This window comes from Vanrija pseudolonga, chromosome 6, assembly GCF_020906515.1.
Source record: "Vanrija pseudolonga chromosome 6, complete sequence".
Taxonomy (NCBI): Eukaryota; Fungi; Basidiomycota; class Tremellomycetes; order Trichosporonales; family Trichosporonaceae; genus Vanrija; species Vanrija pseudolonga.
This window is the reverse complement of record NC_085854.1, coordinates 1318677-1337731: the sequence shown is the minus strand read 5'-3', so window position 1 is coordinate 1337731 and position 19055 is coordinate 1318677. Positions and strand designations below refer to the sequence as shown.

Here is a 19055-nt window from a genome sequence, read left to right as displayed (position 1 = left end):
CATTGCGCCACGCCTGTTCCTCTTATTGCGCCACAAACAAACATCGTCCTTCTTCACGACGATCACGACCATGTTGTGTGTGCATTCGATGCGTGCAATGGGAATACAAACTATAGGGCGGGGCGCAGAGGCCTCGGGCCTCGGGCGCCGCGTGTGCTCAGCGCACCCCGCCAGCGGTGGCTGGCCAGTTCGACCAGACGCGCAGCCTAGGCCTTCTTGGCAGCCTGCGCCTCGTGGTAAACCTTCTCGTTGAGTCCGGCGCGGTTACGCGCAATCTCGATCGCGACAAACTGCGCGCGCAGAACAAGAATGGCGTTGTGCTCAGAGTACAGCTGGTCCGAGTGCTGGCGGAGCATGGTGCCAAAGTTGTAGTCGGGGATGCTCTGCTCGTAGCTGGCGAGCCACTCGCGCCAGCGCTCCTTGCCCTCCTTGGACTTGAGCCAGTTCTCGTCCAGGTTGCGCAGGTTGGCGTGGTCGCGGAACTCGGGGAACTTGGCCAGCAGGTCGGCGTGGATCGCGTCGTCGTCCGAGCTGAGCTTGAGCGTCTTGGGGTCGGTCGACGTGATCAGGTTCTCGTACGCCTCCATGTGCTCGACCGTCTTGACGGCTGCGGGGATTAGCTGGAGCCCGGAGGGGTAGGGAGGCCGCGCCGACGCGGGCCAGCAGTCGCCTGACGGCGCCAGCTGTACTCACACCACTGCATCTCAATCTCCTCGGCATTGTCCGCCTTGTTGGGGTCAAACTCGTTGATGTTGGTGATAGCCGACATGGTGCTGCGCGGGTGCGTGAGCGGGTATATGGGTGTGGGTATGCTAGTGCTGGGGCTCACCTTGTTGCTGCTGCTGTGTGTGTATTATATGCAGTGGAGTCGCTCAATCTCATCCTTGACCTCGACCACCTCGACAGCGCTGGATTGTGCGAGATGAAACAGAAAATGACGGCGTTTCACGTGGCCACTGTTTGGCCCACACACTTAAGCTACATCCTCAACCACAACTGCTGCTTGCTGCCTGCCGTTGCTGCTTGGATCACTATGCATGGCTGACAATATGCAAGGATGCGTGCTATGCTGCTACTACTATGCTACTCTACTCTGCGGTCGGCTCGGCCACCTCGGCCGCCACCGTCTCCAGCGCTTCTGCTGCGTCTTGCTGCACTGGTGCTGGCGCGGGCGCCTCCGCCACCGCCGCTTCTTCAACTTCCACCTTGATGTTGACGTCGTCGTCGGCGCCATTCACGCCACTTGCGCCGCCGTCACCGACGTCCATACCCTCATCTGGGCCGCTCTCAGCAACCGCGACCGCGTCATCATCGCCCGTCTCTACCTTGACGCGCTTGGCGTCGTCTTCAGTGTCATCAACTTCGGCCTTGCGTTTTGTGCCCGGCGATGGCGCCGGCGTCGCCTCGGGTTCTGGTGTACCCGGTGCTGGTGACTTGGACGAGGCGCGGGCCGCATCGCGATTGAGGACTCGCTGGGCGACATTCGACGCCTTCTTCTCTGCAAGACATGTGGCGTGGTAGATCTTTCCCCGTCAGCACTAACCCCAATTGTTATCCCACACCCCACTCACAGTCCCGTTGACATCCACGGCGTTCATAAACACCCACTCCTCCTCTTCCTCAGAGTACACCGACTCAAACTTCTCCTTGTCGATCGGGCACGGCTTGGCTGCCTTGACCGGGTCGGCAGGGACAGGCACCCACTTGCGCTTGAGGGCGGCAATCTTATCGCTCGACAGCGTCTCGGGGAGTGCAGCAGACTCGGGTTTTGTTGGCGAAGAGGGTCCAGCCTCGGCATTGTCGTTGACCCACTCGTCGGCACGAGGGAGCCAGCGGCGGTGGCCACCACGGCCCGCAGACTCGCGCTCCTTGCGGTTGCGGCGGAAGTGCCAGTCGAGATGGGCCTGGTACTTGGCGTCGTTCTCAGCAAAGCGCATACCACACTGGGTGCAGCGGACGGGGAGGTGGCCCATGGGAATGCCGACGCGCGAGAGGTCAAAGTGGTCGACCTGAATGTTAAAGGCCAGCACCATGTCCTCGTACTTCTCGAGACCAGACTTCTGTGGCTTGGCGACAACCGATGGCTCGGGGGTGCGAGGCTGGCTCAAGATGCCCGAGCTGGTAAGCTTGCTGAGAAGGTCGCTGACGTTGACGGGGATGGCGGGGATCGCAACCGGCGCTGGCGTGGGCTGTGGCGGAGCGAGGTTCTGCTGTGGCGGAGGCGGGTAGTTCTGAGGCTGAGGCGGGGGGTAGCCAGCGCCAGCACCATAAGGCGAGTTACCACCCCAACGTCCCTGGCCGCCATACTGCTGCTGAGGCGGCTGCGGGGGCGGAGGCTGGCGGTGAACAGGGGGCGCTGGCGGAGGGGCAACCTGACGAGGAGTATAGGACGACGAGGTCGGGCTGAACACCGGAGCAGCAGCCGGAGCTGGCTGTCCACCCTTCATCGCCTGGATCCTGTCGCTGATGTCGGCCAGCTCGCGCGCCGACACACGGGTATTTGTGAGGATCTTGTCGAGGTTGACCAAAGTGTTGACCGTCTTGCCGCGCTGCTGGGTCCACTCGCGGCTCATCTCCTCCTCCTTTTCGCGTAAGAACTCCTTGAGCATGGTCTGCACCGACTGCTGGGTGAGGGGTGCCGAGCCGCCAAACATGTCGCGCTCGACAGCCTCGCGCATGGCTGGCGGGTACAGCTCGGTCCCGTTCGGTCCACCGGTACGCCACAGCCGGACAAGGTCGGCCATCTTGCTCTTGGTGACGCCGTCCACCTGGCGGTAGGTAGCGAGGTATAGTTGCGGCAGGATGGGCGGGAGGAGCGTGTCGGTGAAGGGCGGGCCAATGTTCTTGGAGATCGAGTCGATGAGATACAGCAGTGGAAGCTTGCCCTGTGGTGGTGCCTGCAGTGGTCAGTTCTGGACATCAGTGGTCGCGTGCAGTGTGCGTGCATGTGCTCAACGCACACGCACACACCTGCACACACTCATCCTGCACCCTACGCACCCTCAGTATAGCATCCTCAATCTCCTGTACAATGGCCTCCATGGCGGGCCAGTTGCCCTCGTGCTGGCGGTTCTGGGCTTCGATCGAGAGGTTCTGGATCATCGGGCGCGAGTTGAACGTGAGCCCGGCGAGCTGCTGGGCGTACCATGCGCGGAAGGGGTCGTGCGGCGCCTGCGGAGACGGCTGTTGGTGGTAGTAGTTTGCCGGGCCGCCATGCTGCTGGGGCGGGGGGTAGTGGCCGTACGACATTGCGCGAGGAGGAGACTAGTACGCAAGTAGGTAGGTGAATACGAACGAGGCGATGAGTTGTTGCCGCTGCTGCTGCCTGCTGCCTGCTGCGAAGAAAGTCCCCGGGTGCTTTATTAGTGATCAGTCGCCAGAAGAGACGAGGGGGACAACAAGAGAGAGAGAGTGCGGGTACAAGGGATATGTTGGGGCGGTAGTGGCCTGGCTCTCCTTTTGTCTCCTGCACAGTGCACCCGGACGACACACGACTGACGCGGTTGAAAGGGACTAAAGGGCTGTGGGACTACTTCTTCCTCTGTTTCTTGATACGCTGGATGCTAGCTATGGGAAGGGAGGGTGGTTGGATGCGTGATGAGAGAGAGTGTGGAGATGAGACAAGACACACGACAAGAGAGCAGGATTGATGACTGGCTGGGTGGCCATTGGACGCAACTGGCTCCGCCTGGGTGGGGAGCAGTGACGCCCAGCGGGACAAAATGCATAAAATGGTCTCAAATATTCACAGTGGCGTGGCGGAGGCCTTAACCCACCCGTAATTGTATCACACCCCTACGCCTATGCATACGCGCCAATACATGGATCTAACAGCTAAGAATATAGATATGCACCTAGTCGTCGTCGTACTCGTCTGGGTCGTCTGTGACGGGCATGGGGAGCGGGAACGCGACCTTGAGATTTGCCGCGTCGTGGAGCAACTGAGCTGTCAGCGACACACCCTCACACACACGACCCACCCTGTCCACGTCGAGCGGCGGGAGGTCAAGCAGCATGAGCTTGGCTTCTGACCCGTCGAGCTCCTCGAGCGTCCTGCCGTCAGCTGTGCCCCCACCACACCAGACTCACTCTTTACACGTGAAGAGAATCGCGACGCACACGTAGCAGTGCAAGACGAACATGTCGTCCGAGGCGAGGTACGAGTCTGTCGTCAGCCCCGCCACCACGCGCACACTCACCCCACAACCGGAGCACGTCGGGGAGCCACATCTCACGGGACAGCAGCGACGTCATCCAGCTCATCGCTACGGCCGTCATCGGCACCTGCTCGTCCTCAAAGTACTCGTGCAGCTCGGGCAGCGCCAAGCGGAACAGGCCGAGCACCGAGCCAAGCCGCGACGGTAATGGCGGCCATGCCTCTGCATACCGTCAGCTCCCCCGGCCTGTACCCCACCGCACACCATGCGACTCACTCAGCTTGTTCATCAGCGCCTCAAACCCGTAGAACACGGCCATCGGGCGGGCGAGACAGCACACGAACGGCGTGGCGAGGTACACCCAGTCTGCTGGTGCCGGCGGCTGGCCGGGCAGCCACTTGGTGCGCGGGCCCGTACTGTCGCCGGCGCCGGCGGCGACCTCGATCGACGACGGCTGGCAGTCCGCGCTGTGCCAGTACTTGCCGAGCACGTCCTCCATCAGCGAGAGGTACTGCGCGCGCGTGGGCGACGCGGTCGGCGGGGGCACGAGCGGGCCCGAGCCGCCCCGGTCGTCCTGCGGCGGGCCGGGGCTCGCGCTCCCCTGCGCTGCGAGGCCAGCGAGCGGCGTCATTCCGTAGCCTGTTGACGCGGCGCGCGACCCCGGCGCCGAGTTGTTGGACGCTGTGCCGCCCGGCGCCGAGCCGGGCTCGGCGGTGATAGACGAGATCAGGCTCTCGTAGGTCGGCGACTCGAACCGCCGGTTGTGGTGCGCCAGGGCCGTCTTGAGCAGCAGAGACGCCAGGTCAGAGGGAAGGGTGGACGGGAGCGCGTTGTACTCTTGCCGCAGGGCCTTGAGGGACGTCATCTCCGACGTCTTGTCCGAGTCCAGCACGCCGAGGAGGTACATCCATACTTCCTATGGTGGGTTAGCTGGGGCTAGGTTGAGGCAGGTTGGGCTCACTCCGCGGACTTTGGGCAGCACGCCGTTGCGCGCCGCCTCGCGCAGCTTGTCCACCTGGACGTGCTGCTCGGCAGACAGCAGCTCGAGGTAGTCTTGATAGTTTGTCGACATGGCGCTTGTAGTGTATGTCGGGGTTCTGCACGAGGCCTAGCTTTCTATGTCGTCGACCACTGCTCTCTAGACGGCATTGCTGCCCAGAGGTCGAAGTGGATGAGGGTGAGATGCAATGGTGTCAACAAGGCTGCTAGATGGAACGTTTCGGTGGAGGGATGCGGCGTGTGTTTCACGGACATTGCATAGTGTCCGTGGGCGTGGCACCATTTGTGCCATCAGTTATATCGATGATTGCACCCCTTCTCTCCCCCACCTCCCGCAAGAGAGAGTAGTAGCATACGCATGCACTGCACATAAAGGATAGTGTACAGCATTATGATAAAGGCCTGTTCCCGTGCCAAGGAGGGACATTCACACAATGGCAGAGTCTTCTTTTGGCGTTAGAGGAGACCGGCTTCGCGCAGGTTCACTGGGTGTGTCAGCTAGCTCCCTTATGCTGGCAGCAGACTCACTGTTGACAAGTATGTCGTGGATGGCCGACACCACAAATGCCAGTGCACGCGTGTCCGTTGCGTCAGTGTAGTGCTGAGTCGGTCAGCTCCGCCCCTCTGAGCTGTATAGCTGCACCCACCGCATAGATCGATTTGGAGGGGTTCTGGTTGAGGCCGACAAACTTCTCAAGCAGGAAGGCACAAGCGGCGTCGTAGTTTGCCCCTCCCTTATACTCGGGGAAGGTCTCGTTAAGCGGAGACGTAGGCAGCTTTGCTCGGAACAAGTCGATCTTGTTGAGGAAGAGGATGATCGATGTCTTGGTGAACCATCTCGAGTTGGCGACAGACTCGAACAGGGTCATGGCCTCCTGCATACGGTTGACCGTCTCATCTTCGTAGAGCTTTTGGTCGTCTGGTGTGTGAGTCGCAGCTCAACATCTTCATTCACTCACATTCGCTGATGGCGATCAGGAATACCAGGGCAGTGACGTTCTCAAAGATGCCGAGCCACTTGCGACGCTCCGATCGCTGACCTCCGACATCAAAGATCTTGTACTTGAGGTCGCCGATGGTAAAGTGCGTCTCAGTGATACCCGTTGTCTTGACACGAGCACGAAGAATATCCTGGTCTGTGGGAACATAGTTTGCCTGCGAGATGCGCTGGACGGCGTCAAAGTAGCTGTTGTCATGTTAGCGATTGCGCCTAAAATTAGGTCGGTTCTAGGCCGGACGACATGAGTGTGCCGGGGTGATCCGCCCGCGACGGTCGGGTGTGGTCTGTGTGGTGGTGCCACCGCCAATGCCACAGCCACCATCCGGTGTCCAGTCACCGCACAATCCGGTATCCGCCACGGCGTCGGCCGGCGCCACCGCTCGGATCGACACGGTCATGGCAGATCTCACACGGCGCTGAAAGGGATGAGACTGATGAAAACTCACTATGGTGCAGAGTCGTTGAGCTGGAGCTCGTTTCGCCGAGTGAAAGCGTCACGAACACCCTCATCCTGCCAGAGACCCTTGACGGCATCGGCGAGCAGAGGAGGGAAGCGGTCGCCCTCGATAAGAGCAGGCGCGTTCATGATCGCGTCCCACCGTCCCTTGTTGGATGGGCTAATCTCGAGTTCCATGTAGGAGACACCCTCGAGAAGGACGCGCTTCGACTGGACCGTGTTCGAGTAGACAATCTCGCGGTAGCTGTCCCTCTCTTCCGCATCGTAGGGCCTATGACACTGGTCAGCGTCGACGTCTCCTCGGATCATGCCTGTAGCCAGCCAGCCGCCGCTCCGCGTTTGGAAGGTGCTCTCCGCGCGACAAAGTGCACGGGCCTCCTGCACAGACTTTGAACACGAAACTGCAACACGACTGCGATCGGGGCAGTACCTACTTGTTGTAAATGAGACGCATCTGCTTGAGGACGGTCGACTTGCCCGGCTCACCGGCACCTGGGCATGGTCAGTGAGGCCGCAGTGTAAGGCGAGACGCACCGAGGAGAAGCATCTTGATTTCACGCGCCATGTTTTGCCTATCGCGCTTGAGCTGCTCCTCGATCTCCGCGTTGCCTAATAACTCGTTAGATTCGAAACGCCAGCTGCACGGGTAGTTACTCACGAGCCTTGGCGTCCAAGTCCTCGTGTGATTGTGTGCACCCCATGTTGGCTAAGACGACCGCAGGTTGAGTTGAGAAAGGTGAGAGAAAGGTTGTAAGGGAGAGTGTCGGAGTGCAAGGGGAATGAGGGGCGTTGGCAACGTCCTAGGTGGTGGTGAGCTGTAGTCTGTAGATCGACTTGATGAGAGGTTGTGATGATGAGTATGGTACTTGGTTGGACACGACGACAACAGTGATGGGAGAAAGTTTGTGAAAGGGAGGGTAGGATGGACGTGACAGTCGCGGTGAGCACAAGGATGATGAGGAGGAGGATGGAGTATGCGATGAAACCAAGTTGAAAGGTATTGGGCGAGAGACGAACGGGTGGTGGTGCTCTCGTTCCTGTAGCAGCAGCAGCAGCAGCAGCGGCGGCGGCGGAGGCGGCGGCGCCGGACGGAGGATTGGGGGAAGGGGGAGGGGGGAAGGAAGGGGTGGTCGTGGCCGCGGGGGGGCAGGGGGTAGGAGAAGTGGATGGGGGTCGTGCGCGCGGGCCCTTGTGCTGCTCGACTTTGTTTGATTATGGGTGTGGCCAGCGGTCGATGGCTGGACTGGAATCGCAAAATGATGGAGGGTTAGGGATCCAGAGGAGGTCCGTGGAGGACTTTTGGGATCCAGGTGGATCAGCCCGAGCGGCGCTTGTCGGCCTCCCAGGCTGTAGCAGGCGTCGAGCAGGCCGTCAGCGTGCGCCTCGTCGCCGCTACGTGCAGGGCAGTCACAGGGATCGAGTGGGCGTCCATTGGTGGGTGGGGGGTGGTGGCACGCCGGTGGTGGGGGTGGTCGCCGTCGTGGCCGCGGGTGGCCTTCAAGTGATCGTGTCGAGGTGTGCCCAGCTATGACCTCGTGTGCGTAAGGGACTTCTCTCTGCACCTTTGCCAGTATTTCGTGGGCATTTGCGCTTGACGCGTTGCACGCGTTGGACGACGCCAGGTGGCTGAAGTGGCTGCTCCCTCGGTGACTCGCCTTGTGCCAGTGGTGCAGATCTCCCGCTGCCAGCCAGCCAGCAGCCAGACTTGAGTAGTGGCTATAAGGCCGCGGCGCGAACCAGTAAATTGAAACATGGAGGCCAAAGGAGGGCGAGGGGGTGAGGCACTGATCCACCGATACGGGGATGAGGGCGTAAGAGTACGTGGGTAGCACAGAGGTGCTGGGCGAGTTTAGCTCGTGTTCTGTCACGGTGGTGGTTGGTGAGCAGCATTCCCATTCCTGCGCCGTTCGTCAGTCTACGACATGAGCCGACATCTGATGCTTATTGTTCTCTTTCATGCTTGGATCCTGGAGATGAGGAACGCCAGAGCAGGTGAGGCAAGGCAAGGCAGGCCGACATGAGGCCAACTGGCGTGAGGAGGAAGACGTCGGCTGCGCAGTTGTTGAACGTTGGTGGCTCTGTCCTGGATCCCTATTTTTCGCAGGCCAGTGCATTTCTGATCCCTGTAAAAGAATGGACCAGTGCGTTTGTCGCGTCGAGCTGCTGCGTGCCGAGAGAGAGTCCAGTGTAGTTGAATGGGTGGGCCGACTCTTGTCGTCGAGGCAAAACAAGGTGGGTCAATGCGCTGCGCCATGAGAGAGGAGGGAAGGGTCAGACTCGAGCTTCTTGGCGCTGCCGCTCTTTTTTTTCGTCGGCGATCAGTGCGCGGTGAAATCCGGAAGGGAGGTTGCGACACGAGGTGGGGGGTCCGAGCGGCGCCCCCAACCCACGCCGCGTGGTTTGAGCGTCTGTGCGCGTCAGGAGGACAAAGGAAGGGAGGGAAACGCCAGTGGCACGAGGGGGCCTTAGAGTGGGGGAGGGAAGGCGGCTTTGGCGGAGTGGCAAGGAGAAGAGTTTGACCGACAATGAGCGCGGAAGGTGGGTTCCGAGGAGGGAAGGCATGCAGCAGACGAGCAGGGGACACGAGAAAAATGGGCGGAGAGTCCAGGAGGCGACAGAACAATAGAATAGTGAGCAGGTGGAGGGACACAGGGTGGACTCGGAAAGTGGAGGCCGGCAAAGGATGGGTTGGACTGCACGTGGGACGAGTGAGAGTGACATTGGGATATTGGGAGCTATAAGAGCCCCTACCTTGGCCGAGTGCCAGCTTCATCGGCTCCTTTCCCCCCACCATCCATTTAGTATGACGCCATTAGTATCGGCGAGCACCGACGATTGACCAAGATGCAGCATGCGGTGACATGAACTGGCGTTGGTCGGCGCGAGCAGCTCGCAGCAACAGCAAGGACAAGCTACCTTGAACCCATCAGTCATCACTCTTCCTCTTCTTCCCACATCACGTCCATCACCATGGTGGCCGAGAAGAGAGAGTACGCCCCGCTGCCTAGCAGCGACGACACGCTCCCGCAGCCCGTGGCGAGCGGTACGCGCCGCCGCAAGGTCGGCGCGCTGCAAATCGCGCTGTTCACCGTGCTCGGTCTGCTCGTCATCCCGCGCCTCGCGTCTGTCCTCAACAGTGCCACCTCTACGACCGAGGTCGAGGCCGTCGACCCCGTCGTCGAGGCGTACTGGACCGGCGTGGCGACGCAGGGTTACGCCGCGGCGGTGAAGGGCAAGCACGGCGACCACGACCACAAGCACAAGCACCCCCACCACCCCGACCACAAGCACCCGCACAAGTGGGTCTCGCCGCACCGCGCCGAGAAGATCTACCTCGACGTGCCGAGCAACACCTCGGCGGCAGCCGCGTCGCGCAGGTACACTGCCAACGCGCACCCCGCCGGCACAGGCTGGGACCTCATCACGGCGCTGCAGGTCAAGAACGACTGGGAGGCGGCGCTTGGCCTTCGTCAGTCCGGTACCGACGAGCACATCTACGAGGCCGGGTCTCACGAGTCGCAGTCGCGTATCCGCGGCGAGGGCGCGCTCAAGAAGCTCGGCGTCTGGATCGACACGTACTACCCCGTGCTCAACACGCCCGTCTCGTCGTCAGTCACGCTGCTCACCGACCCGCCAGTGCACGCCAAGCTGCGCGAGGAGTACCTCCCCGGCGACCCCGACTCGCGGCTGCGCGACGAGGTGCCCGTGTTCCACGGGTTCAGCGTCTCGGGCAACGTGCAGGGGCAGTACATCTACGCCGGCTACGGTACCAAGTACGACTTTGAGCTGCTCCAGTCCAAGGGCATCGACTTTACGGGCAAGATTGCGCTCGTCAAGTACGGCCGCGTGTTCCGCGGCCTCAAAGTCAAGGCGGCGCAGGAGGCCGGCGCGATCGGAACCCTCATCTTCACCGACCCCGGAGACGACGGCGAGGTGACCGAGGCGAACGGCTACGAGCAGTACCCTGCCGGCCCTGCGCGCGTGCCCTCGTCGGTGCAGCGCGGCTCGGTCCAGTTCCTCTCCAAGTACCCCGGTGACCCTACCACGCCTGGCGAGCCGGCGTACAAGAACGCGACGCGTATCGAGGGCGGCAACTTCCCCGACATCCCCTCGCTCCCTCTCAGCTACGAGGACGCGATTCCGCTCCTCAAGGCACTCAAGGGCAAGGGCATCCCGGCGTCCGACCTTGACGCGAGCTTCGACGGTGGGCTGGGCTACAAGGGCGTCGAGTACTTTACTGGTCCGTCCGACGTCGAGGTGCACCTTGTCAACGAGGTCAACACGCGCGTCACGCCCGTCTGGAACACGCTTGCCATTGTGCCCGGACACATCACCGACGAGGTCGTGATTGTCGGCAACCACCGCGACGCGTGGGTTCTCGGCGGCGCCGACCCCAACTCGGGCACGGCGAGCCAGTACGAGCTCGTCCGCGGCCTCGGCGAGCTCATCAAGAAGGGCTGGAAGCCCCTGCGCTCGATCATCCTCGCGTCGTGGGACGCAGAGGAGTACGGCCTCGTCGGGTCGACCGAGTGGGCCGAGGACTTTGGCGACTGGCTGCAGGGCCACGCGGCGGCGTACCTCAACCTCGACTCCAGCTCGAGCGGCCAGAACCTGCGCGCGTCAGCTTCGCCTTCGCTTGCCCTCCTCCTCCGCGGTGCGGCGCAGGAGATTGAGAAGACCACCCAGCCTGGTGTGAGCCTGTGGGACGCTCGCGCGGCCGGCGGTGACTGGGACGAGTTCAACGCCGCCCTCCACCCGTCTCTCGCGCCGGCCAAGGCCGAGAGCGTCGCAGCCGGTGGCTCTGGCGTCAACCCCCTTGGCTCGGGCTCGGACTACACTGCTTTCCTGCAGCGCTACGGTATCGCGTCGACCGACTTCTCCTTCTCCGGCGGACCCAAGGACCCCGTGTACCACTACCACTCGATCTACGACTCGCACCACTGGGTCAGCCACTTTGGTGACCCCGGCTTCCACAAGCACACTGAGGCGGCCAAGATTATCGGTTTGATTACCCTCCGTCTCGCCGACAGTGTTATTCTTCCCTTCAACACGACGCAGTATGCGCGCGACCTGGCCTACTACCTCACCAAGATTGAGGACCTGAAGCATGGAGCGGGGTACGACTCGCTCGACCTCGTGCCGCTCGGCGACGCGATCAAGGACCTGGCCGCGGCGTCGGCCGGGCTCGACGCCGAGCGCGCCGAGTTGATCGACAAGCTGCGCGCGGCGCTCCCCGAGCGCCCGCCCAGAAGCTACGGCCAGCGCCTGGCCCATGCGTTCGGCCTCGCGCCGTGCCCGCACGCCGAGGCGGCCGAGCTGGCCAAGATGGTCGTATTTGACGACAAGCGTCCCGACGCCGCGCCCGCCGCTGCCAAGCCCTCGCCGCACCTGCCCAACTGGAAGGAGATTGCCAAGACGCTCAAGGCGATCCGCAAGGTCAACGTCAAGCTGCGCGACTTTGAGTCTGGCTTCATCGCCGAGCAGGGCATCAAGGACCGCGAGTGGTACCGCCACAAGGGCGTCGCGCCCGGCAAGTGGCTCGGCTACGGCTCGACGACGTTCCCTGCGCTCACCGAGGCGATTACGATTGAAAAGAACCCCGAGCTGGCGCAGAACGATGCGAACGAGCTGGTCGAGCTGATTGGCGGCATTGCCAAGGGCATCCGGGCGTAAGCCAAGCCAGCGAAGCCTGTATCACATCTCGTGATCCCATTGTCCTAAGAAAGATATAGAAATGAAATGTCACAGAAGTTGGTTTGTTACTTTGGCGCAGGGTCGTGCGAGTTGATGAGCGTCGTCTGGCCGTTCTGGACCAGCGTGGTCGTGTTGGCGGTCGAGTGGTCCTCCATGCGGATCCACGACTTGAGGTCGCCGAGGGCGCCGGCCGTGTCGAGCCGGGCTTGCCAGACGCGGCTACCGCGCGCCCAGTTACCGTAGCCGCCGTAGCCAGTGTGGCTGGGGGTGTGGGTCAGGACACGCTCGTCACTATCTTCAGTCCCGACTTACCGGCCAAAGCAGAAGGTGAACGGCCCGACCGAGTCGTCGCGCCCGCACCAGTCGTTGCCGTGGTCGTGGCCCGACGTGACGGCAATCAGGCCCGAGCCGTCGCTGCCGCCAAGGGTACCGGTCACGGCGTTCCAGAAGGCCTTGTCGGGGGTGTTGCGGCCCCAGAAGGCGGCGCCGTTCTGGCCCTGGATGTCGACGGGCTCGTCGTAGTTGATGCCCGGGTGGTCCTCTGGGTCCTTCGCGACCGTGTCGTTGCCGATCGCCTGGGCCGGCGAGGGCGGGATGTGCACGTACACGAGCGACTTGGGCAGGCTGCCCCACTGCTCCTTCATCTGCGCGGCCGTGCCGTTGATCCACGTGGCGGCCTTGGGGTCGACCCAGTCCTGCGACATCCACTTCTCGTCCGTGACGTTGAAGTAGCCCGAGTTGAAGGTGCCGCTGCGCGAGTCGAAGAACCAGAGCAGCAGCGCGGGGACGCGCGCATTGTCGTGCGCGTACACCGGGATGTAGTAGTTGAACACGCCCTTCGGGTCGTCGCTCGACGCGTCGTTCATCTGCGTCCAGCTGAGCTTCTTGGCCTTTGCGCGCGTCTTCTCGTACCAGAAGCTCTGGACATGCGAGATGTTGTAGCTCTCGTCGTGGTTGCCGTAGATGGTCGTAAAGGGCGTATTGTGCGCCAGCGCCGGCGCAAAGATCTCGTCCAGGAACACGGTCGAGTTCTCCCACAGCTGGTTCTCGCCCGTGATCTGGTCGCCGCCGTACACGATGAGGTTGGGCGACTCGTCGTCGAGCGCGTAGTTCATCACGCGGGTCGAGTTGGTGTCCTGGAGCACACACGAGCGTCAGCGAGTGTGTGGTGTGCCACTCGACGTCCCCCTCCCCCACCCACCTGCTCAACACCCCACTCGGCCCACACGTTCCCGCCGTCCCGCTCGCCATAATGCAGATCAGTAAACAGCACTACCTTGAACGTGCCGTCCTTGTTGAACGTGAGCCGGCGGCCGTCGGGGTACGGGTTGAGCGCGTCGCCGCAGTCGTTGTTCTGCTTGGGGAACGAGCGCGGCGCGGCGGCCGCGCTGGCCAGAAGCGTGGAGAGGAGGAGGAGCGTCGCGACCATTGCTACTGCGGCGAGGGTGACGAGGGCGAGGGCGCGGGTGGCCAGCAGCACGCGGCGTGGGCGGCTTAAGTACGTCTCCTCGGCCCATCTTGGCCTCGGGACACCTGTCCCCTCCTCATCGAAGACGGCGGCACGTTTACGCCCCATCCGATCGGATCCCGACGCGGTCGTGCAAGGCTTGCGTCGCGCAAGCAAGCAAGTAAGCTTGAATCTCAAACACGCCCCGACGCGACGCCAAGGATAGCAACCCCTCGCTCGTCCCAGTCGCCGTCGTGCCGGGCTAGTGGAATGCGACAGCACACACGTGTGCAGGCGCGATACGGGCGGCCGGGCAGCGGCGCGGCGCGGCGCGTCGACGCGTGTGTTTGTGCGGGCAGGCGTGTCCAGGGCTGCAGAAGCCGAATGATAGGGTTGGAAGCTTGCAAGGCGAGTGTAAGAAGCTGAAGCTGAGGGAGACGAGGGACGATGACCTCACCACCCAGCCAGAGCCAGGGGTCGGATATCGGCTGGATGTTGAGCCCCCCATGCGCCATTTTGTCCGCCCGACAACCTGCCTCGTTCAATCACTTGGTCGCAATCGCCGACATGTTTGTCGTGACCCCGCAGCGCTCGCCGCATGCTGCGAACGTGGGTGGACTCGAGGCATGCTTACATATGGCGCGTGGCAACGTTCGCCGCAGGGCCGACGATGTCGCCGGCAGAGTGGGGGTGGCCGGCGCCCTGCCAACTCGGCCCGGCGGAGCCTTGGCACCGAGCGACGAAGTGTACACATGGGTCCATTACAATGTAGGTAGGTGTCTACTGTATCTACGGGGATGGGAGGGGGATAGCGCGGGCGAGTCGTGCGGGCTAGACGTGCAGAGCGCGCTGAGTTGTTGGCTCGGCTGGGGAAGCCAGCTCGCTCGCTCGGCGGCAGCGCTGACCGCTGGCTGAGGTGTCATCTGCGTCTCGGCGCCGCAAGCACACCAAGCAGCACAACTTCTCGCCTCCATTGCCCGCACTAGCACGCCTCCCCTGCCCCACCCCTCCTCCCCCTCCCCACCCTACTCCAGCCGCTTGAGCATAAACATTGTCGCTTGGGGGTTATCGTTGTAGCGCGGGCACTCTTCGTACCCCTGGCGCTGGTAGAACCGGATGGCGGCGGTCAAGTCGTCCTTGGTGTCGAGGTAGGCCGTGTCGTAGCCCCGTGTTTTCGCGTACGCGTGCAGCGTGGCGAGCAGCTTGTCGGCCACGCGCAGCCCGCGCGCCGCGGGGGTCACGTACAGCCGCTTGACTTCGCATGCTGTCGGCGAGACAGAGGGCAAGGGACGCAGGATGATGCACCCGACCACTTCGCTGCCATCCTTCTCGGCTAGCCAGATGCCTGCCCCGTCGTCAAAGTAGCTGTCGAAGGCGGCGGGCGAGTCGCGCACAATGACCCCGATGGCCTCGTTGTACTCGTCGACAATGGCCCACGCCTTGGCGCGGTCTGCCGGGGTCGCGCGGTAGATTTTGACGGGGGAGGCGTCGCTGGTGACGGTGGTCGCGTTGGTCATGGTCGTGCAGAGGCTGCTGGGGGATATCGCGCGCAGAGACACAAAACCTGAGGGAGGATATGTAGACCGCCGGCGAGGGCGGATGAGTGGAGCGGGCGAGACGCGTGCGTGCCCAAGGAAGGTGCGAGTTGTCGTGAGACCTTCGGCTCCGAGTGACGTCGGTTTGTGCGTCCTTGTGCTCGTCAGCGGATCAGCGGGGCAGTTCCGCGGATACGGAATGGAAACTCGAGTGCAAGTATCTGCTGATCTGTGATCTGTGAAGCGTTCCGACGCCGGGCAAGTGAGCAAGCGAGGTGGAGTGAGGTTGCCGATTCTCGATTCTCGTGGCGGAGCCCCGCAAACACTCACAGTTGAGAGTGGCGCCAAACAAGGAGAGCTCAAGGCTTCCATACATCTACACACCGAGCCATGCGTGTGCTACTACAATGGGATGAACAACAATGCGAGTGAATGGGGTTGTTTAACTTGCACCGGGGAGCTTACTTGCCGCTGTCGACACAGGGGATGCCGCGGAAGAAGCAGAGCACACACTTGGCGCGCGAGAAAACGGGGTGGAAGAGCGACTTGGGGATGGACAGCTCGCGGCACCCGTCGCACGCAGGACGGAGCTGAGCGGGGTGGGGGTCGTAGTGGTGAACCAGCTCGTAAATGTGGCGGATCCTGGGGTCCGTGTCCTTTCCGCAGCCCCAGTCGTTCGTGGGGGTGACTGGCCCGAGGCGGCGCTTGCGGCTCCACGCAGCGTCGGGGGCTTCGTCCCACGCCCACATGGCGCCGACGAACATGGCGACCTGGTTGACGGTCCACTTGGACACCTTGAGGGCGTGCTTTCTGAGCTTGGCGATCGTCTTGGTGTGCATGCCGTCGAGGCGAGCTGCGGCCTCGGGCAGGACTGGGGGAGTGAGGAGATCGTTCCAGAGCTACATCGTTGACTTGTCAGCCACTGCGCCGCCTCGGGGTCCTTCAGTCCTCTCACGGCTATAGCGGTGAGAGGGCTGCCGTGCGCGGTGTGAAACGCCTTGAGGTCGGCGACGCGGAGGTCGATGAGCGTCGCCGCGACGTTCTCGAATATCGGCGCCGAAGGAACGAGCTCGAGAAACGGCGGCAGAAAGGGGTACCGCAGCGGACGGTCGGCATGGCCGTGGCTGATGGCCATGTAGGCGGTCGCAGCAATCTTCATAGGGCAGCACGGGATGGCGAACGCGCGGTTGTAGGTGTGATGATACGCCTGGTCCGTGTACGGGTTCATGTTGATCAGGATGACGGTGTGGAGCCAGTGGTTGAATATGTAGGATCCGCGAGCAATACAGGCCACGCTGTCCACGTCGATGAGCTTGATGACGGGGGATCGGGCAGTTGGAGGTGCCATTGTAGCTTTCGTGGCCTGAGGGAAGACGAGGAAGACGAGGAAGACGAGGAAGACGAGGAAGGCGGGGTGTGGTGGAGTGCGAGAGTGAGAAAAGTGTGGTGCAAGGCGAAAGTGAGGTCAACAGAGGTCAGTAACGCCGTTGGCGCACGCACAAGTCTGGCGTTGACGGACTCACCGCGTGTCTTGTCTGAAGTGAGGCACGGGTGGCGGTGGGATGGGACTGGCGGTGTGTTCAGGTGCGCTCTCCTGGTTGGTGAGGAGGCCACGTCTCAACCCAATTGGGCGGCGAGACTGATAGTGAGTTATACAATTAACTTGGGAGAGTTTAGGGCGAGAGGTGGGGTGCTGGTCAACGGTATGAGTGCGAGCGTGGGCGAAAGAATGAGACTGGAGACTGGGGAGTTGGGCAAAGTGATTGCCAAGTCTTTATTTGGTTCCAAGACGGATTATTTGATTCCGCGCTATTGTGTATTAATGGTCAATTAGCCTTGTCAAGTGTTCCTAGCAAACCAGGCGAACCTGTTAGCCCTATTGACGCCGAGTGCATGCTGAGTAGTGTATGTGGGTGTTGTATTATTCGATGTAGAGGACGACAATGTCGCGCGAGCCGCGGGCGAGCAGCGCGAGGTGCCCGTCGATCAGGTCGCCAGAGGTGATTTTCGCGCGGGGGTCCTGCACCACAAAGCCATTGACTCGCAGGCCCTTGCCCTCAATGACGCGGTTGGCCTCGGCGCGGCTCTTGGCCAGGCCGTACGACGCGGCCAGTTTGGACACGGGCACGTCAATGTCCTCGGGCCTGACGCGGACCAGGCGCGGGTCGCCGTCCATTGCGGCCAGCACGTCGGCCGACTTGAGCGTCGACAAGTCCGAGCCGTACAGCACGTTCTGCACCGTCTGCGCCTTGGACACCGCGGATTTGGAGTGGACCAGCTCGGTCACCTCCTGCGCGAGCAGCGTCTGCGCGACGCGCAGCTTGGGCGCCTTGGCGTGCTCGGCCATCACTTCTGCGATCTGCGCAGGCGGAACGAGGGTCAGGACAGACAGGTACTTTTCCACGTCGGCGTCGTTTGCGCGGTGGAAGAACTGGGAGGGGCGAGCGGTGTGAGCCGCGAGCCAGCAGAGCAACCCCGTAAAGTCGCACAGCACCCACCTGGTAAAAGTCTGACACCGACGTGCGCTCCTCATCAAGCCACACGGCGTTCCCGGCGCTCTTGCCAAACTTCTCCCCGCTCGCCGTGGTCAGCAGCGGGATCGTGAGCCCGTACGCCTGGTCCGGGGCGTTCGCCTCGTCGACCACGCCCTCGGGCACATTCAGCCGCCGGATGAGGTCGATCCCCGCCACAATGTTGCCCCACTGGTCCGAGCCGCCGAGCTGCACCCGGCACCCGTGGGACTTGTACAGCGTCGCAAAGTCGTATGCCTGGAGGAGCTGGTACGAGAACTCTGTGAACGAGATGCCGGCGTCGGACTCGAGGCGGGATTTGACGCTGCGAAGCGTCGGCGTCAGCCGGCGGGCGCTCCCTCGTGCCCCCTCCCCCCTCCCCCTACCCCACGCACCTATCCCGCGCCATCATGACATTCACGCGCGCAAACTTGCCGACGTCGCGCAGAAAGTCAAGGAACGACACGTCCCTGAACCAATCGTGGTTGTTGAGCACGTCGATCCCGCCCGCGCCGAGGGTCGCTGACGCCCGCGCCGCGGGCTGAGCGGGCAGCGCAGAGCCGACATCGTACCCCCTCGCCGCGGCATACTCGATCCCGCGCTCAAAGAAGCGCTCGACCTGCGCCGTGATCCCCGCGACGTTGTGCGCGAGATCGGCTGGCGAGAGGGCGTTGCGCTCCGTGCTGCGGCCGGACGGGTCGCCTATGGAGCCTGTTGCGCCGCCGATCTGCCGTCAGCTCTAGGTGCGGATGGAAAGCTCACGAGGGCCAGCGCGTGGTGGCCCCGCGCGCGGAAGTGGAGCAAGCCAAGCAAGGGGAGGAGGTTTCCGACGTGCAGGCTCGACGCGGACGGGTCGACGCCGACGTACACGCAGCTCGGCGACTCTAGGTGCGCGCGAAGGGCCGGGCTGTGATGGTTAGCCAGCTGGAGGTAGGAGGGAGGAGGCAGCTAGCTCACGAGGTAACCGCCTGGATGAAGCCGCGCGCCTCGAGCTCGTCGACCACGTTCCGCGCTGGAGCTGAGGAGGCCCATCGCCGCGGAGCGAGATGCCGCACGCGGTTCATGGTGTGATGGGGATTGGGGAACGCTGGTCGTAGTTGTTGATCTGCCAAAGTGGAGGTGAGATGACGGTCGCATCCGACTTTTTGCCTCCGCCGTGGCGGAGTGACATTGTGGCATTTGGGAGAGACGGACTCTTGATACATGGTGTTTTCTGCTACATGCTGCTCTACTCTACAGCTAAACTAGAGTCTACG

The 19055-nt window shown here is 62.5% G+C and overlaps 8 protein-coding genes across 9 annotated transcripts; 1 reads left to right on the top strand and 7 right to left on the bottom strand.

Moving 5' to 3' along the window:
* Nucleotides 1–62: 62 nt before the first annotated feature.
* On the bottom strand, nt 63–855 carry YPL225W (Protein PBDC1). The gene is made up of 2 exons (XM_062774823.1): nt 694–855; nt 63–607 (listed from the first exon to the last, which is right to left on the bottom strand). Exons 1-2 carry the CDS (start codon nt 767–769, stop codon nt 207–209), a joined length of 477 nt encoding a protein of 158 aa, XP_062630807.1. The 5' UTR covers nt 770–855; the 3' UTR covers nt 63–206.
* A 170-nt stretch (nt 856–1025) lies between these two features.
* On the bottom strand, nt 1026–3500 carry SPAC4G9.04c (putative protein). The gene is made up of 3 exons (XM_062774822.1): nt 3001–3500; nt 1572–2897; nt 1026–1523 (listed from the first exon to the last, which is right to left on the bottom strand). The coding sequence occupies exons 1-3, from the start codon at nt 3247–3249 to the stop codon at nt 1089–1091; spliced, it is 2010 nt and encodes a 669-aa protein (XP_062630806.1). The 5' UTR covers nt 3250–3500; the 3' UTR covers nt 1026–1088.
* Nucleotides 3501–3829: 329 nt separating this feature from the next.
* TBC1D13 (TBC1 domain family member 13) lies at nt 3830–5329 on the bottom strand. The gene is made up of 6 exons (XM_062774821.1): nt 5119–5329; nt 4434–5073; nt 4200–4379; nt 4090–4165; nt 3981–4053; nt 3830–3941 (listed from the first exon to the last, which is right to left on the bottom strand). The coding sequence occupies exons 1-6, from the start codon at nt 5227–5229 to the stop codon at nt 3855–3857; spliced, it is 1167 nt and encodes a 388-aa protein (XP_062630805.1). The 5' UTR covers nt 5230–5329; the 3' UTR covers nt 3830–3854.
* A 171-nt stretch (nt 5330–5500) lies between these two features.
* On the bottom strand, nt 5501–7678 carry fadA (Guanine nucleotide-binding protein subunit alpha). The gene is made up of 8 exons (XM_062774820.1): nt 7272–7678; nt 7148–7222; nt 7048–7105; nt 6603–6884; nt 6116–6342; nt 5804–6075; nt 5685–5757; nt 5501–5641 (listed from the first exon to the last, which is right to left on the bottom strand). Exons 1-8 carry the CDS (start codon nt 7312–7314, stop codon nt 5613–5615), a joined length of 1059 nt encoding a protein of 352 aa, XP_062630804.1. The 5' UTR covers nt 7315–7678; the 3' UTR covers nt 5501–5612.
* Nucleotides 7679–9546: 1868 nt separating this feature from the next.
* PAP16_2 (putative inactive purple acid phosphatase 16) lies at nt 9547–13922 on the bottom strand. The gene is made up of 3 exons (XM_062774818.1): nt 13509–13922; nt 12620–13443; nt 9547–12568 (listed from the first exon to the last, which is right to left on the bottom strand). The coding sequence occupies exons 1-3, from the start codon at nt 13881–13883 to the stop codon at nt 12373–12375; spliced, it is 1395 nt and encodes a 464-aa protein (XP_062630802.1). The 5' UTR covers nt 13884–13922; the 3' UTR covers nt 9547–12372.
* ARB_02390 (putative glutamate carboxypeptidase) lies at nt 9584–12286 on the top strand (the record flags this gene model as incomplete). The annotated part of the gene is made up of 1 exon (XM_062774819.1): nt 9584–12286. One exon carries the CDS (start codon nt 9584–9586, stop codon nt 12284–12286), a length of 2703 nt encoding a protein of 900 aa, XP_062630803.1.
* An 857-nt stretch (nt 13923–14779) lies between the features above and the next one.
* SPBC1271.07c (putative N-acetyltransferasec) lies at nt 14780–15328 on the bottom strand (the record flags this gene model as incomplete). The annotated part of the gene is made up of 1 exon (XM_062774817.1): nt 14780–15328. The coding sequence occupies exon 1, from the start codon at nt 15269–15271 to the stop codon at nt 14780–14782; it is 492 nt and encodes a 163-aa protein (XP_062630801.1). The 5' UTR covers nt 15272–15328.
* A 422-nt stretch (nt 15329–15750) lies between these two features.
* Nucleotides 15751–18863, bottom strand: tyrS (the record flags this gene model as incomplete). Of its 2 annotated transcripts, XM_062774815.1 has the most annotated exons (5): nt 17167–17720; nt 17788–18124; nt 18195–18526; nt 18562–18706; nt 18757–18863. In XM_062774815.1, 5 exons carry the CDS (start codon nt 18861–18863, stop codon nt 17211–17213), a joined length of 1431 nt encoding a protein of 476 aa, XP_062630799.1. The 2 variants fall into 2 exon arrangements, with proteins under 2 accessions (XP_062630800.1, XP_062630799.1); XM_062774816.1 differs by lacking the exons at nt 17788–18124; nt 18195–18526; nt 18562–18706; nt 18757–18863 and adding exons at nt 15751–16188; nt 16245–16642; nt 16813–16857 and having other exon boundaries at nt 17157–17184.
* Nucleotides 18864–19055: the final 192 nt, after the last annotated feature.